The 16,016-nt window shown below is 40.5% G+C and overlaps 1 protein-coding gene across 1 annotated transcript in view; it reads left to right on the top strand.

Annotated features, from left to right (window-relative positions):
• Nucleotides 1-8,959, top strand: part of LOC143939969 (T-box protein VegT-like) — a 42,150-nt gene extending 33,191 nt beyond the window's left edge. The window contains exons 2-9 of the mRNA XM_077461060.1: nucleotides 2,086-2,233; nucleotides 2,767-2,869; nucleotides 3,873-4,037; nucleotides 4,263-4,409; nucleotides 4,662-4,732; nucleotides 6,752-6,840; nucleotides 6,943-7,120; nucleotides 7,410-8,959. Coding sequence (XP_077317186.1) covers nucleotides 2,086-2,233; nucleotides 2,767-2,869; nucleotides 3,873-4,037; nucleotides 4,263-4,409; nucleotides 4,662-4,732; nucleotides 6,752-6,840; nucleotides 6,943-7,120; nucleotides 7,410-7,785 — 1,277 coding nt within the window. The 3' untranslated portion in view covers nucleotides 7,786-8,959. The remainder of the gene's footprint in view (nucleotides 1-2,085; nucleotides 2,234-2,766; nucleotides 2,870-3,872; nucleotides 4,038-4,262; nucleotides 4,410-4,661; nucleotides 4,733-6,751; nucleotides 6,841-6,942; nucleotides 7,121-7,409) is intronic.
• Nucleotides 8,960-16,016: the final 7,057 nt, after the last annotated feature.

The following is a 16,016-nucleotide window of genomic DNA, read 5'->3' as shown; positions in this document are numbered from 1 at the left end:
ATATTATCTATCCATATATATGTCTTCAGCTCTATATCTTCATCTTTCTTATCTCTTGATCTCCATCTTTCTATATCATATATCTATTTTGATTATTCTAACATTTAGAGAGATAGAGACACATAAATAGAATATGAAGTGCTGGATATACAGTATAATATAGAGAGATATAAAAGAGAGTTGGAGAAGTATAATATAAAGTGATGGATATATAATCTAGAGATATAAAATATGTAGAGAGATGGAGACCTATAGAGATAGATCTATAATATAGAGACTGAGAGCTATAAAAGAGATTTGGAGATCTATAATATCAAGTGATGGCTATATAATATAGATAGAGAGATGGAGACCTATTTAGATAGATCTATAATATAGAGATTGAGAGATATAAAAGAGAGTTGGAGATATAAAGTGATGGATATAAAATATGTAGAGAGATGGAGACCTATAGACATAGATCTATAATATAGAGATTTGGAGATCTATAATATAAAGTGATGGATATATAACATAGAGAGATATAAAATATGTAGCGAGATGGAGACCTATTGAGATTGAGCTATAATATAGAGATTGAAAGATATAAAAGAGAGTTGGAGATATATAATATAAAGTGATGGATATATAATATAGACATATATAATATGTAGAGAGATGGAGACCCATATAGATAGATCTATAATATAGAGACTGAGAGCTATAAAAGAGATTTGGAGATCTATAATATAAAGTGATGGATATATAATATAGATAGATATAAAATATGTGGAGAGATGGAGACCTTTTGAGATTGAGCTATAATATAGAGATTGAAAGATATAAAAGAGAGTTGGAAATATATAATATAAGGTGATGGATATATAATATAGAGATATAAACTATGTAGAGAGATGGAGGCCTATAGACATAGATCTATAATATAGAGACTGAGAGCTATAAAAGAGATTTGGAGATCTATAATATAAAGTGATGGATCTATAACATAATCTGTAGAGAGATGGAGACCTATAGCGATCGATATATGAGAGGGATATGGAAGTATTCTGGGGGGGTGTATCTGGGACTGATGTGGCCCCCCATGTATATCAGCAGTCAGGCCCGCTGTGCTTTGTATTGGCCGGTCATGCCTTGAACCTGATCTTGTTTGTTTTGCAGTGAGTTAGTAGTAAATGAAGGCGCATTTCCCCCGCAGGGTTTCCTGTGTATCAGACTGATGCTAATCAGTGGTCAGCCTCCTCCTTCCCTCCCCCGTCATTACACAGGATCTTCCTCTTTGTATCCCGCACACATCAAAGAGCGGCGATGGGGCAGCAGGTGTGGGCGGGGTCCTATGGACGTGGCTCCTCCCCTCCCCTTTATAAATCGCCCGACGGGCACTCCAGCAGGTGAGAAGTAGCTATCGGAGAGAGCGGCTGGGATCATGCATTCTATGCCTGGTAAGTAGGCTCCGGGGTATGCCAGCGGACACTTGGGATTAAGCAACTAATTGGAGCCATTGTAAACTCTTCTTGAAGATGTGATCGAGCTGGAAAAGCTAGAATTAGTGTTAAGTTTAGCTGTTGGATTTTTCTGTTGTTGGTCATACATGTTTAGCGCCCAATTGTTCAGTGTGATGGGTATCACTCAGACGTGTTTTTTTTTTTTTTTTAAGCTAAATTGGCCTTTTGATATCCAAATCTTTCAATTGAATGAGTATCGGCCTGGATGCGAATACCAGCAGTTATGGATTGACTATACATTTTTGTATTTTAATTCAATCTATGGTCGATTAGGTGGATGGCAGTTCTTACGTATATCCAACATTTCCCAGTAAAGTGGTATCTGGTACCCAGTCTGTGTTATTTCACTAGTAGGTGGACATGCTGAGGATCCAGATTTGGAATGACTTCTCTCCAGCATCAGCTGTGATATGGAAGGGCCCATCTGGGTCCAAGGCTTTTGTAGAACCGTGAATCGCCTATTAGACCTCATGAAAATGCATAATCTATGGCTAGCAGTACACCAACTGTTTATTTTTTTAAGGGAGATACTAGGCAGGTTTGTAGTTCTCTAATTTAATGTTTTTTTCCCCCCTTACTTCAGATGTGAAGCCAACTATAAACATGGACTGTGTCGCCAACCAGGATTCCATGTATTTGCCCAACTCTGTCAGTGCAACCTTGGAGGATCTGGATTTATGGAGACAGTTCCACCAGGAAGGGACAGAGATGATCATCACCAAGTCTGGCCGGTAAGTGACACAAAGCCCTTACAGCAATGTTTCTCAAACTGTTCCTCCAGAAGTTGCTAGGTGTCTCTTGAGCAATTTCTGTCCCCTAGATAAGTTCCCACTGACACCATTCATCTTTTCAGCTATCTCTAATGAGGTGATACTTCCCAATCACTTCCCAATCACCACAGAAAATAACACTAATGTATTCAAAGTTGTGAATGTAGTAATTTTTTAGTTCCCTGAGACCAGAAAGTTATTTTAAGAGCTTCTCTTTGTTGAAAAGGTTGAGAGACTGTCTTACAGTGAAAATGCATGGCATGAGTGCTAGTAAAAAAATAAAATAAAACTGTATGTCTTGTACTTTAAAGTATACATTTTCTTGCTGCTACAGTTTAAAAGTACACATGGAGCTTGTTCATCTCTTAACATGTAGTTAGTTATATTATTTATTCAGCCACTAAGTAGTTTAAATATGGACTTTTCTTTTGTAGCATAGAAACGCTATTAGAAACACCATTCTGTCTTCTAATTACAATCTCATCTTTTTACAGGCGAATGTTCCCACAATGTAAGATTCGACTCTTTGGGCTCCATCCCTACACCAAATATGTGGTTCTGGTGGATTTTGTCCCTTTAGACAACTGCAGATATAAGGTAAATATGAGTAACTTTTATAATATATAGACAGTAAAGTCTAGATTCTCTCTCTACCTGGAATGATTTTGACAAACATGCATCTGAGTAAGGGTGGCTTTACATGCAGTGGCAGCCGCTCATGCAGGGTGCAGGGGTTCTGTCCCCCCCAATCCATGAGTCCAGCCCCTAATCTACATGCAGGGTGCCGGACACATGGATTCCAATGTTTTTATTTTTATTTTTAGAAGCGCATGATTAGAGCCAGTAGCTCTAAAAGGTTGGGCTCCGAGCAGAGCACTGTGTTTGGAGCCCACACAGTTGTGTGACATTAGTGAATTAATATTCGCTAATGCCTTCCTGTTTCTCCTCATGGCCAATCGGGAACCGCGTCCTGAAACCCGATTGACTGGGAGTCCCAAGACTTGATTGGCCGCAGGCCCCAAGTCCTGATTGTCTAGGAGGAGAAGTGACTGCCGGGACTCACGAGGAGATGGGGGGGGGGGGGGGAGCAGAGACCTGGGTGGGATAAGTGCGGGGGCTGATGGGGGGGCCTGATGGATGAGCTATGCAGCGATCGAGTGACTGGGGGGGAGCGCCAACGAGCAAGCGGGGGGGGGGGGTTTGGCTGGCTGGAGAGGCTGTGGCCATGTATGGGCAGACTGGTTGAACACAAGCTGATTGATTGACCAGCCTGTCAGGTTTTTCCCAAACAATCAGTGCAAAGTCTTCCGCTGTCAGAATACATTAGCACAGTGGGGGTGATTTCCCTATCCAAATTGAGTGTGGATGGGGGAATCAGATCCCTCTCATTCCTTTTTTTTTTTTTTTTTTTCCCACCAGCTGGTTGAACAAAAAAGATAAAAAAGATTGCTGTATGGCCAGCCTAATAACTGGTGCATACAATATTTTTTGTTCCTAAATGTTTTAATTTGTTTCAGTAGTGCTTGCTGTTTGGAGAAGCACGCTTATTTAACACTTTGTCTGCAGCCACAATACACAATGTTTTCTTTTCTTTCAATAGTGGAACAAGAACCAGTGGGAGGCAGCAGGTAAAGCAGAGCCACACCCTCCATGCAGGACATATGTACACCCAGACTCTCCAGCCCCAGGTGCCCACTGGATGAAGGATGCGATCTGCTTCCAAAAGCTAAAACTGACCAATAACACACTGGACCAGCACGGACATGTAAGCATTTATTATTATTATTCAGCATTTCTATAGTGCAGACAGTTTACACCGCACTTTATACAATACAATTTTAATACAGGAGCAATTACAGGGCCCTGCTCGTTTATAGTTTACAATCTAAGATTTTTATTGAATGAGATGCCTACCCTTGTTCTTGCTCATAAGCCCCATGCTCTTATAGAATATCATGGTCTTATTTTAGTGCTTCTTGACTCTTTGCAGATAATCTTGCACTCAATGCATCGGTACAAACCTCGGTTCCACATTATTCAGTCTGATGACCTATACAACACCCGATGGGGACTCCTGCAAGTGTTCAGCTTTCCAGAGACTGAGTTTACAGCAGTCACCGCCTATCAAAATGACAAGGTAAGATAAAGTACATAAAGTAGATTGTAAGTGTATTTGATACAGGAATGTGACTGTTTATGAACTATATAAAGCATTATGTTTAATGCATTAAATGGCATTGTTTATTAGAAAAAAATAGTGTGTGTGTGTGTATGTGTGTATATGTATGTGTATATATATATATATATATATATATATATATATATATATATATATATATATATATATATATATATAATATTATATATATATTCTCCTGCTTTTTCCTAGATCACAAAACTGAAAATTGATCACAATCCTTTTGCCAAGGGTTTCAGAGAACAGGAAAGGGGCAGCAAGAGGTATGTAGTTTTTTTACATACAATTTGTATTCAGTGTTCATTAACTTACATGATAACACGCTACTTCAGTTCAAAAAAGCTCCATTCCAGTATGCTTTTTTTTTTTTTTTGTTTTTTTTTTTGTTTTTTTTAGAACTAATTTATGTCTGTGGGGCCCCATGAAGACTGACTTACAAAGGCTACTTTCGCACAGGTGACTAGCCCCAGTGTGAATGACAGCTCAAGGAGTTTCTGCTATTTTCTCCACCTGTGGGCAACTAGCTGTAGCCACCGAGCTCTGTACACAGGTCACCAGAGGCTTCAGCTATCGGTGGCTGTCCTCACAGCCAGCAGTCACAACAGCTAATCGCTGACTGTGCCATTCAAGTGTACAGGGCTTGGCAGGCGCAACTATTCTCTCACAGGCGGCAAAATCAGCAGACCTTGCTGGCGCTGTCAATCACTCTGGGACTAGTCACCCGTGCAGTTGTAGCCTAAAGAAGTTAAAGAGGAAGTAAACCCTGATGAGTTTACTTCCTCTTTTTTTCCCTGCAAAGGCAAAGCATAATGGACTACTATGCATTGCATAGTAGCCCATTATGTGTCACTTACCTGACACAGGAGCCAGCGAAGTCGCGCTGTCCCCTGTAGTCCGCCGCTTCCATTTTGCTGGTAGAGTCTCGCAGCTCCGCCGCTGTCATTCGGCGAAGCCGCGATGACGTCACTCCCGCGCATGCGCACGGGAGTCGACAAATGCGGCAGCTCCATTTTTGGAACTGCTGCGTTCAGTGCGCCTGCGCGCCGCTGTCTATGGCGCATGCGCCGTAGACAGCGGTGCCCGTTTTTGGGCAAATATCTCCTAAACCATATAGGTTTAGGAGATATTGCTTGGACCTACAGGTAAGCCTTAATCTAGGCTTACCTGTAGGTCAAAGTGGTTTACAACCACTTTAAGATTGTTCACAAGAAAAATTGTATGATTATTCACTTCAATTATCCAGTGATATGTAGATGAGGTAACTAAACAGGGATTTTAATATGATTGGATAATTAAATTGAATGTTTGTTTACAAAGCTTGTGTGAACATTCTCAACTTTAGTAAATCTGTCTAGCTATGCATTACCCATCACAGTTTTGTAATGTTATATTCAGGTACAGTACTTACCAGTACATAAACAAGGCAGTTAAAGTATTGGATTCAGATAGTCAGGAAAATGGCAAGGAAACTAGTTTTTTTATTTTTTTAGAAGTTAATCAGCTAAGGCTGTCCCATGATTTCTCATGACATGGTAACAGTCTTAGGTAAAAGTCTTAGGTGAAAAAAGCTAACCATTAGTTAATCATGATTTTTCACGCTTCTGACTCTAACCCCAATTTATAGCAGTTGGCACCCAACTGTAAAGTCTCATGTACGCTGCTGCTAGTTAAGGGATGTTTAGGAGCAGTTGGGCATTTTTTTTCAACTGCTCCTGAACTCTCCTCTGTTATCTTATCAGTACATGTACACAGGGTTGTTTAAAGTAGTTTCTAGGCAGTTGAGTTTAGAGCCGTTTTTTTAAATGCAAAAAAATGGGTTCAGAAGCTGAGTTTAAAGGCATTTCAAGCGCCAAACACTTCTAAATGTGACAACTCAGGTTTAGTAGCATTTTGTTTACAGGCAATTTAAAAAAAATGCATCTTAATGCAAACGTGACAAAATGCGGCAAAACGGACGGTTTAAACGTAGTTTATTATCTCGTCTCATCACGTTACATCGTTCAGGAGAGGTTGTAAAAACGTCCTGTGTACATGAAGCCTTAGAATTCTACTAAAATTAGTTTACATTTTTATATATATATATATATATATATATATATATATATATATATATATATATATATATATATAATATTTTTTTTTTATTATTGTATATTTTTTTAATATAGAGGAAGTCAACCTTTAGTGTATTTAAAAAAAAAATAAAAAAAAAAAATCCGCACCTTCTTTTGGTGGGAAGCAATTCTGTCTTGCATACATTGAACGTTTTTCTGTATTCTTAGGGATGACATGGTAAAGCTCCACCCACAAAGTCCTAGCAAGCGCCAGAAGAGGAAGAAATGGGAGGAAAGTCCTGAAGCAGAAGATAAAGGTATTTATTTTTGTTCAGTATTGAATAGATTGGGTGGCTTGGTCCAGCTTGTAAATCATTAATATAAGTGGACTAATTTTTTTTTTTTTCATGCCCATTTAGATCGCTCTAAAATCGCTCGTGTAAAGGAAGAGCCTGCCATAATGCCAGCAGAGGTATATTCCCAGTGGGTTACAGATCATGAAGGAGGTGTTCATCTACACACCAACTCTCCAGGTTTGACAGAATCTCCACACCAGGAGCAGCAGGTTCCATCCTCTTCCTCCACATTTCTGTATAGGTAAGTGACATTTCTCCTCAGCAACTGCCTTTTTGTTATAGGTCAGGGATATGCAATTAGCGGACCTCCAGCTTACAACAAACAAACTACAACTCCCATCATGCCTCTGCCTCCGGGTGTCATGCTTGTGCTGTCAGTCTTGCTATGCCTCATGGGACTTGTAGTTCTGCAACAGCTGGATGTCCACTAATTGCATATCCCTGTTCTAGGTAATAAATTGTTAGTCATCTAAGTGTTTATTTTTTCCAAAGGAAATAACATTTCTTACGTCTCTATGATTATTCCACAGAAGCCCACCGAGAAGATGTCCTCAGACCCTTCCAGGTTCCTTGGATGCATGTGAAGTAGCAGGTAGACGCCTCACACCTGATGTTGCTACAGTGCCAGAGTTGGATGCCTGTCAGCTTCAAGTATTCCCTCCACAGCACTCTGTACAGGAGCGCCCTAGTGGAATGAACTTTCCAATGGAAACACCTACACGGCAGACCCGGCCCATGTACAGTCCATATACCCCTGACCAGTGGATGGTTCCTACACAAGGGCAGTATCGGCCCATGGGCTACTCCTACTCAACAGACTTCGGCAACCAAGGACCTGTGAATCACCCACATAATGGGATGTCAGACTGGAGCCAGTATTCTTTATTTCCTTACACTTGCTGGTAAATGGCCGAAAACACAATAACCAAGTTATGGACTGACAGAACTCACAATTCCCTCTACGATTTCATAATTCTTTTTTGTTTCCTCTATTTGTGAGCAGACAAAAAAATTATCAACTATTAGGGTGATTAGGAGGGACTGTATGCAATTTAATTTATTTTATAGACTTCTACTTTAATTGGAGACCAGGTTTTGAACCTATTCGTATTGGCATTGGTATGCAACAAATTCCAAAGATGGCCAAACTCTACTTCTAGCTGCTTGTGAACTATTTCCAGAATAGAGAACTGCATAGTCTCCAACTGGAACTGGAGGATGCATATACACTCAGATACGGATCTCTGTTTGCTGCACACACATTTAATTTTGAAGCCAAGGACTGGAGACATGTACTCATCTAACAAACCTTCCAGTTAGAAGAGGTTTTTGTTTCATAAAGCCGATTTTTTTTTTTCTGATATTTCTTTGCACAAATATGTTTAGTTTTATTGTGGTTTAAATGTTTTCTTTTTTGTTAACACTTTGACATTTGCTTAAAATTTTGCACATTTTCCTGGGGATGTTTTTGAATATGCACGTGCATATTTTTCACCAGCACATGGTATGAAGCACAGTTCATGCAAGAAAAGCACATGGGTCTTGTTGTATGTTTTACACAGGGTTGTGTGTAATGAGCATGCTTGTTCTAACTGGGGGTTTGTTTATGTGTAACCGTTAATGAGCTGTTTGTTTGCAATACAGATTAATGGGGTAAAGACCATATGCAGGGATATATGGCAGCCACAGGTTCAGCAGCTTGGAGCAGAGAGTAATATAGGGAATTTCTAATTGGCTGCTATGGGTATAAAGCTGTGCCTTTTGGCACATCTGTAAATAAAGACTGTATGTGAAATAATAATTTTGGACTATAGAAACTTAAGTCATGAGACCGTCAATCTATGGATGGCCTGTTAGATGAGTTTAATTTTTAGACTATGCGCCCCTAAATTACTGGTTGTGACTGAAATATGTCCTATGTATAGACTGCATTGTGTGTAAATAGATTTTATTTAAGAAATATTGAACTTTTGTTTGCACATGATTTTTATGTACTTCAGTGAATTGAAGTGCAAATGATGGAATGTACATTTTGGGTCACTGTCATTTTACACTTGCAATAAACGGCTAGTATATAAAATGCTGTCATATTTTTTAATATCTTACAAAAGGCCAAACCATTCCAAAGGAGGAATTGATTCCGCTGATTTTGGGCAAAGCCTCCCACTTCCAGCTTCATACAAGACTTGCATGTTTCCAGTCTGGTTGTTAGCTGTGCCCATCACTCTCTGGTCACATGCAGGAAGTCTTGGAAACATTATAAACAGATTGTCTTATACAGCAAGCTTCATCGCTCTAACTTTTTTCATTTCCTAAAAATGCTTATATATATATAGGCAAAACATCTACTTGCATCACATTTCTGAAAAGTGTTTTTTTTTTTCTTTTTGAAAGTTTAGCAGCTGAAGTGCCATTATAATAAAACGTATTTGTCTTCTGTAAAGTTGATGCCGTGAGCTTTTCTACCACTCCAGCTATCTGCACTTGTTTGCCCTTTATGGAGCAAAGCAGTGTTTGCATGTTATGTTATAAGCCTATTGATTTGGCAATAACTGTCATTTTAAGATAATAAAGTAATATTTCTTTTGGCACAAACAGGACTTTCTAAAGTCAAAATATGTGTCCAACAAAATATCTAATGTAACAAGTGTTTTAAAGCAACTGGGTATAATTCTATTCAAAATTTCCAAATGAATGATGTAGGTTTTCAATTTAGTGTTTTTGTTATGATGGCTATTCAGCGACGCATGTGGGCATTATGGCCCACCCTTTTTGCTGCCATACCTGTGTTGGACAGTAATAAAGGGGTTAATCTTAAAAAAAAAAAAAAAAAAAAATGCAGAAATTAAGCAAAGGGAAGAAAAGCGTCAATTAGGGCTAATTTAAGGTTAACTAAGGCTCGGTTCACATACAGTACAGGTGAATTAGACGCATTTTGAACCCCAACTGATTCGCAAAATATGTGAACCGAACCGCTTTTAATGGAGCTGCGAGTCGCTGCGGGGGGAGAACCGGATGTGATTCGCACAGCAAATCACATCCGATCTCCGTAGCGCTGCGAGTTCAGCCATACAGATAGTACGGCTGAACTCGCAGCGGTCCCGCAGCAAACTCGCACGGGACCCTTTTTTGGGTCCGCAACAGAATCGGATCGCATGGGGGTTCACACCATGCGATCCGATTCCTGTGCGAGTCGGCAGATCGCACTGCGATATGCGATCGGATCTGGGGGTGTCATTAACATATCATTGACACTCCCAGCCGTTCGCATAGGGCAGTGTGAACTGCCGGCGGGAGTCGTGCGATGCGGGAAAACGCCGCGGATTCGCGGCGTTCCCGCATCGCAGCAATGTGAACCTAGCCTAAGGCTAGGTTCACATTGCTGCGATGCGGGAACGCTGCGAATCCGCAGCGTTTTCCCGCATCGCATACCTCCCGCCGGCAGTTCACACTGCCCTATGCGGACGGCTGGGGGTGTCAATGTTATGTTAATGACACCCCCAGATCCGTCGGCATATCGCAGTGCGATCTGCCGACTCGCACAGGAATCGGATCGCATGGTGTGAACCCCCATGCGATCCGATTCTGTTGCGGACCCAAAAAAGGGTCCCGTGCGAGTTTGCTGCGGGACCGCTGCGAGTTCAGCCATACTATCTGTATGGCTGAACTCGCAGCGCTACGGAGATCGGATGTGATTTGCTGTGCGAATCACATCCGGTTCTCCCCCCGCAGCGGTGTGAACCCAGCCTCAATTTAAAAAAAAAGTCTAGTTTAAACACCTGGTGTTGGTAGGCAAGAGATGCATTTGGTTTCAAATTCAACACCCATCTGCAATGCCCACCACACACATTACAATCCGATTTGTAAAAATCAAAAATAGATCCACCACCAACTATGTAGTGGAAGGACCTGTCTGATTAGTTAGGGCCCATATTACATAGTTTTGGTAAATGCACAGCAGACTTAACGTTTTAGCATACCACAACCCACAGATGTGAACCCGCACATTGTGGTGCGCTGCTTTGTAAACATTGCTGCCCTCTATTTTGAATGAACTGCCTGAAGCCTTTAAAGGAGATCTACAACTTTTTGTTTTGGATTTAGTATAAAAGGACCCAATGCCAGGTTTTTTTTTTTTGTTTTGTTTTGTTTTTTAATTTGACTGGGTCCCATTGGGGGAATTTCTGATCACTTTGTTTCAGAGACACAACAGGAAGGGGCCAGCAATATCAACAAAAATCTCCTCTTAGACCATTGTTGGCAGAACAGTTTTCCCTACTGGTAGATTTCCCCTTATCGCCTGTTCTGATGACCGAACTGTACATTTTTAGGTTTCCTATCACTTTCCTTCCTGGGAGCAATGAAGCTCTACAGCATGAAAAACAGGCTGCGTTAAAATCTGACAGAGGCTCCAACGCCTCTGATCTTATCAAAACTAAAAACAAAAGTTTTGGCTTCAGATACACTCTCGGTATGTATGATGCTGTTGACTGCTTCTTTCTGAAGACGGGTGCATGACCTGTGCTATTGACATGAAATTTTGACCAAATGTTGGTAACAACCCATGCAATCCATATACACAAAGGCGTCCATTTTATGACGCAGTGAACAGCAGTGATCCAGAGGATTGCCATTGATCAGTCCATAAACGGTTTATGAAACAGATAATTTGGGGAGAACATGTTTGAACACGTTCTTCCGCTGATGATCTCCGCACACTGAGAATCCTCGTTGACTGACACAGCAACATCCAGTTTATGAAGCTGTGATCTCAGCACTTCACTGGCGATCTCTTTCAGAATTCACCCTCCCTGATTCACCAGCTCAGAGGTGGTGAATTGGGAAGTGAAGAGAAAATCCTGGGTGACCTGAGGAGGAAGATTATTAACTTCCTTCTACCTCAATCAGACCCCCTAAGACAGTAACCATGTTCCCCTGTCATATTTATGTGTGTGTGTGTGTGTATATGTATATGTGTGTGTATATATATATATATATATATATATATATATATATATAATTTATGTAGAGGGACTATTTATTTTATTAGCATTAACCACGCTGTCTGTGTACTGAGCAGGGACAATTTATCACTGCTTAATAAACTGACATCTTGGCGTTTCAGTGAATTTCTGGTACTGCAGTCTCGTAAAATCTCACAAGATTCTAATATCGGGGGCCGTTGTCCAATAGAGAAGCGATCTACAAAGCTTCATAAACTGCCATCCAGAGGAGAACGATCTCCTCTGAGAATGCCGGAGAATGAGAAGAAATGTTTTCACTGCTTCATAAATGGACACCAAAGGAACCAAAACAAACAAGTTCAGAAATGAAGTTATGTGTAATAAAATGGAATGTCACAGGGAAAAAGTATTGAACACACTAACTGAAATGTATTTAATACTTCATAGAAAATCTTTTGTTGGTAATGACAGCTTCTAACAGTGTTTCTGGACTTCACTGTTCCACGGGAACTGAGGCGGCAGACGGATGGATGCGATATCCGGCACAGAAAGAATACACCAGCATAAGAAGGTGTACCAAATGGTGGGAGGTGTGGTGATTGTTGAAACCAAAATATCTGGGAACAGATTCATCTGTGTCCCTGGCCTGCCCAGCGCCCACCGCTGTGCGCTGCACTTGTCGTCCGGACTGGTGAGTCCGCCCTGGCCAAACTACCTATTCATATCATATTTTCATGAATCTATTTCTATCCATTGGTCAGTACATTATTCATATAATTTTCATTTTATTCTATAGGAACTTTGTGGTAGCATCAGCTCCTGATGAGTGGGGAGACACCCACGAAACGCGTCGAGCTTTTTAATGTGATGTCCTAGCTACACTGTATAAGAAACCACACTTATAAGTTCTTGACCACTCACTTAGAAGTCCTTGACTATTTACTACAAATCGAATTTTGTTTTATATCTATTGGATGCATATTCATCATGTGCATATATTTGTCGATGTCGGATATGCTATCATGGGCATTATTCTGCCACATTACTCAATTTATTTATTATTGTCATGTGTAGTTATATGTGGATACTATATATTATGTTGTATATCATGTTTTTATTGTATTAATGTCTATACATACTATGAATTGGATTTATTTATAATGAGTAGGTTTTTATTGAACATTGAATAAAACAAATAAACATGGCTTAAAAAAAAAAAATTTCTTTCACTATCCAAGTGCTTCATTTAAAGTCCCAAACTTCCCTTTTTTTGTGCGTATCAATTACTGGGATGGAGATACTTAATTGTGCTTAATTTAAAGTCCCAAAATTCCCCCCTCTTTGCTTATATACTGTTGGTATGGTGTTTTTGGGGTGATGTGCAGTGCCCTTTGACCTCCAAACTTGGTGTATATTATGGCATCCAAAGAGTTTAATTTTGGTCTCCTCTGACCAGACTATATTCTCCCAGTATTTCACAGGTTTGTCTAAATGCTGTGCAGAAAATTTTTCACTGAAAGAATTGTACCTGCTAATTCCAGGTCTTTCTGAAGCTCTCCACAAGTGGTCCTTGGACAACTGTTCTGATAAATCTTTTCATTCCTCTGTCAGAAATCTTGCAAGGAGCACCTGGTCGTGGCCAGTTTATGGTGAAATGAAGTGCTTTCCACTTCCGGATTATGGCCCCAAAGGTGCTCACTGAACATTCAGAAGTTTAGAAATCCTTCAGTAGCTAATGCCATCAGTATGTTTTGCAACAATAAGATTGCAAAGGTCTTGAGAGGACTCTTTGCTTTTACCCATCATGAGATGTTTCTTGTGTGACACCTTGGTAATAGGCCATCAGTTGAGACTGAACCAGCTAATATTAATTTGCACTGACAAGGGGCAGGATTGATTTCTAATTACTGATAGATTTGAGCTGGTGTCTTAGCTTTCCATGCCTTTTCGCACCTCCCATTCTTCATGTGTTCAATACTTTTTTCCCTGTGTCATTCCATTTTATTACACATAACTCAATTTCATGAGCGTTTTTGTTTTGGTTTCTTTGTATGGATTGCATGGGTTGTTACCAATGTGGTGAAAATGTCATGTTAATACTACCTTTAGAAATATATTTACCTAGAAAAATGGTGACATGTTCAATACTTATTGTACCCACTTCTGTAAGTCATTTTTGGTGTATCTTTAAAAATCTCAGTTTAAAGTGGTTGTAAACCCTTACATACAACCAACTTTGACCTACAAGTAAGCCTAGATTAAGGCTTACCTGTAGGTCCAAGAAATATCTCCTAAACCTATACGGTTTAGGAGATATTTACCCGAAGACAGCCACCGCTGTCGCGCAGGCCACGGCGATATGCCGCACGTGTAGGCTCCCGTGCGCATGAGCGGGAGTGACTTCATCGCAGCTCCGGCGAATCACAGCACCGGAGCCGTGAGACCCAGAAGTCGCTCCGGGATCCATGGCAGCGGTGAAGAGGAAGACGGAGGACCGCTTCGGGGGCTTTGTTCTCAAGTAAGTTATTCATAATGAGCTAGTATGCTATGCATACTAGCTCATTATGCCTTTGCCTTACAGGGTATGCTTTTAAAAAATATATATATATATTTTGCCTTTACTTCCTCTTTAAGGTGGATGCCAGGGTACCGAACTAACTGACATTTACTTATATCTCCTAGGGACGGTTATTGATGAAATCTGTGTTCAAGTTCCTGGGTCTGTATACCTGCTATGGTCATTATCCCGCTCTCCCTGTTGTATGTGCGTGTGTGTGTGTGTTTTTTTTTTATCGTTTACCTACACAGAGTAGGCATATAGTTATGTAGAAAATCATTCAGGTATGTAACATGTACAAATTGTCTCACTGTCTTTGGTTACAATAACCATACAGAGCATAAGAGTGTGGACCATGTGTGTCAAAATCAATTTCATTGCAGGCTGCCTCAGCATTATGGTTGCCCTTGAAGGTGGGTTGTATCTGTAAGACTGTATAAACATATCCAGGACTTGTTTTTCCCAGAGAATAGATGCAGGATACAAATGTTATAAATTGAGTTCAGTTTAGTGAGTAAAATAAATATTTGATCCCCAAGAAAAACATGACTTGGTACTTGGTGGAGAAACCCTTGCTGGCAAGCACAGAGGTAAGACGTTTCTTGTAGTTGGTTACCAGGTTTGCACACATCTCAGGAGAGATTTTTTACAGATCTTCTCTTTCTTGGCTGTTGCTTGGCAGCTCGAAGATTCAGCTCCCTTCATAATTTTTTCTGTAGCATTAAGGTCTGGAGAATGGCTAGGCTACTTAATGTGCTTGTTGTTGAGCCACTCTCTTGTTGCCTTGGCGGTATGTTTAGGGTCACTGTCATGCTGGAAGACCCATCTTCATTGTTCTGACTGATGGGAAGAAGGTTTTCATTCAATATTTTACAATACATGACCCCGTCCATTGGACCCTCAATGCAGCAAATTCAGCCTGTACCTTTAGCAGAGAAACTGCCTCAAAGCATAATGTTTCCACCTTCATGCTTGACTGTAGGTATGGTGTTCTCATGGTCATAATCAGAATTTTTCTTTCTCCAAACATGGCAAGTTGAGTTAATGCCAAAGAGCTCAATTTTGGTCTTATCTGACGACAGCTCTTTCTCCCAATCCTGCTCTGAATCAAACTTCAGGCAGGCCTGTACATGTGCCTTCTTGAAGAGGGGACCTTTCCAGTGCTGCAGGATTTCAATCCATGGCAGAGTATTGTTACCAATGGTTTGTTTGGTGACTGTGGTCCCAACTGCCTTGAGATCATTCACAAGCTCCTCTCATGTAGTTCTGGGCAGATCCCTCACTTTTCTCATGATCATCCTTACCCCATGAGGCGAAACCTCGCATGGAGCTCCAGACCGACGGCGATTGATGGTCATTTTGTATTGCTTCCATTTGCAAAAAAAATTGCTCCAGCAGTTGTCTCCTTCTCACCAAGCTTCTTGTTGATGGTCTCATAGCCCATTCCAGCCTTGTGCAGGTCTACAGTCCTGTCCTTCATGTTCTTTGACAGCTCTTTGATCTTGCCCATGATGGTGAGGTTTAAATGGAAGAAAAGAGATTCTGTGGAAAGGTGTTTTTTATACACATAACGAGTTGTCGTTAGGAGCACCTTCTTAAATTGACAGAACTAATCT

This window comes from Lithobates pipiens, unplaced genomic scaffold, assembly GCF_037356315.1.
Source record: "Lithobates pipiens isolate NorthernLeopardFrog02 unplaced genomic scaffold, aLitPip1_a1.2 Scaffold_3, whole genome shotgun sequence".
NCBI classification, from domain to species: domain Eukaryota; kingdom Metazoa; phylum Chordata; class Amphibia; order Anura; family Ranidae; genus Lithobates; species Lithobates pipiens.
Note: the sequence above shows the minus strand (reverse complement) of the source record. Positions and strands in the feature narration are given on the sequence as shown.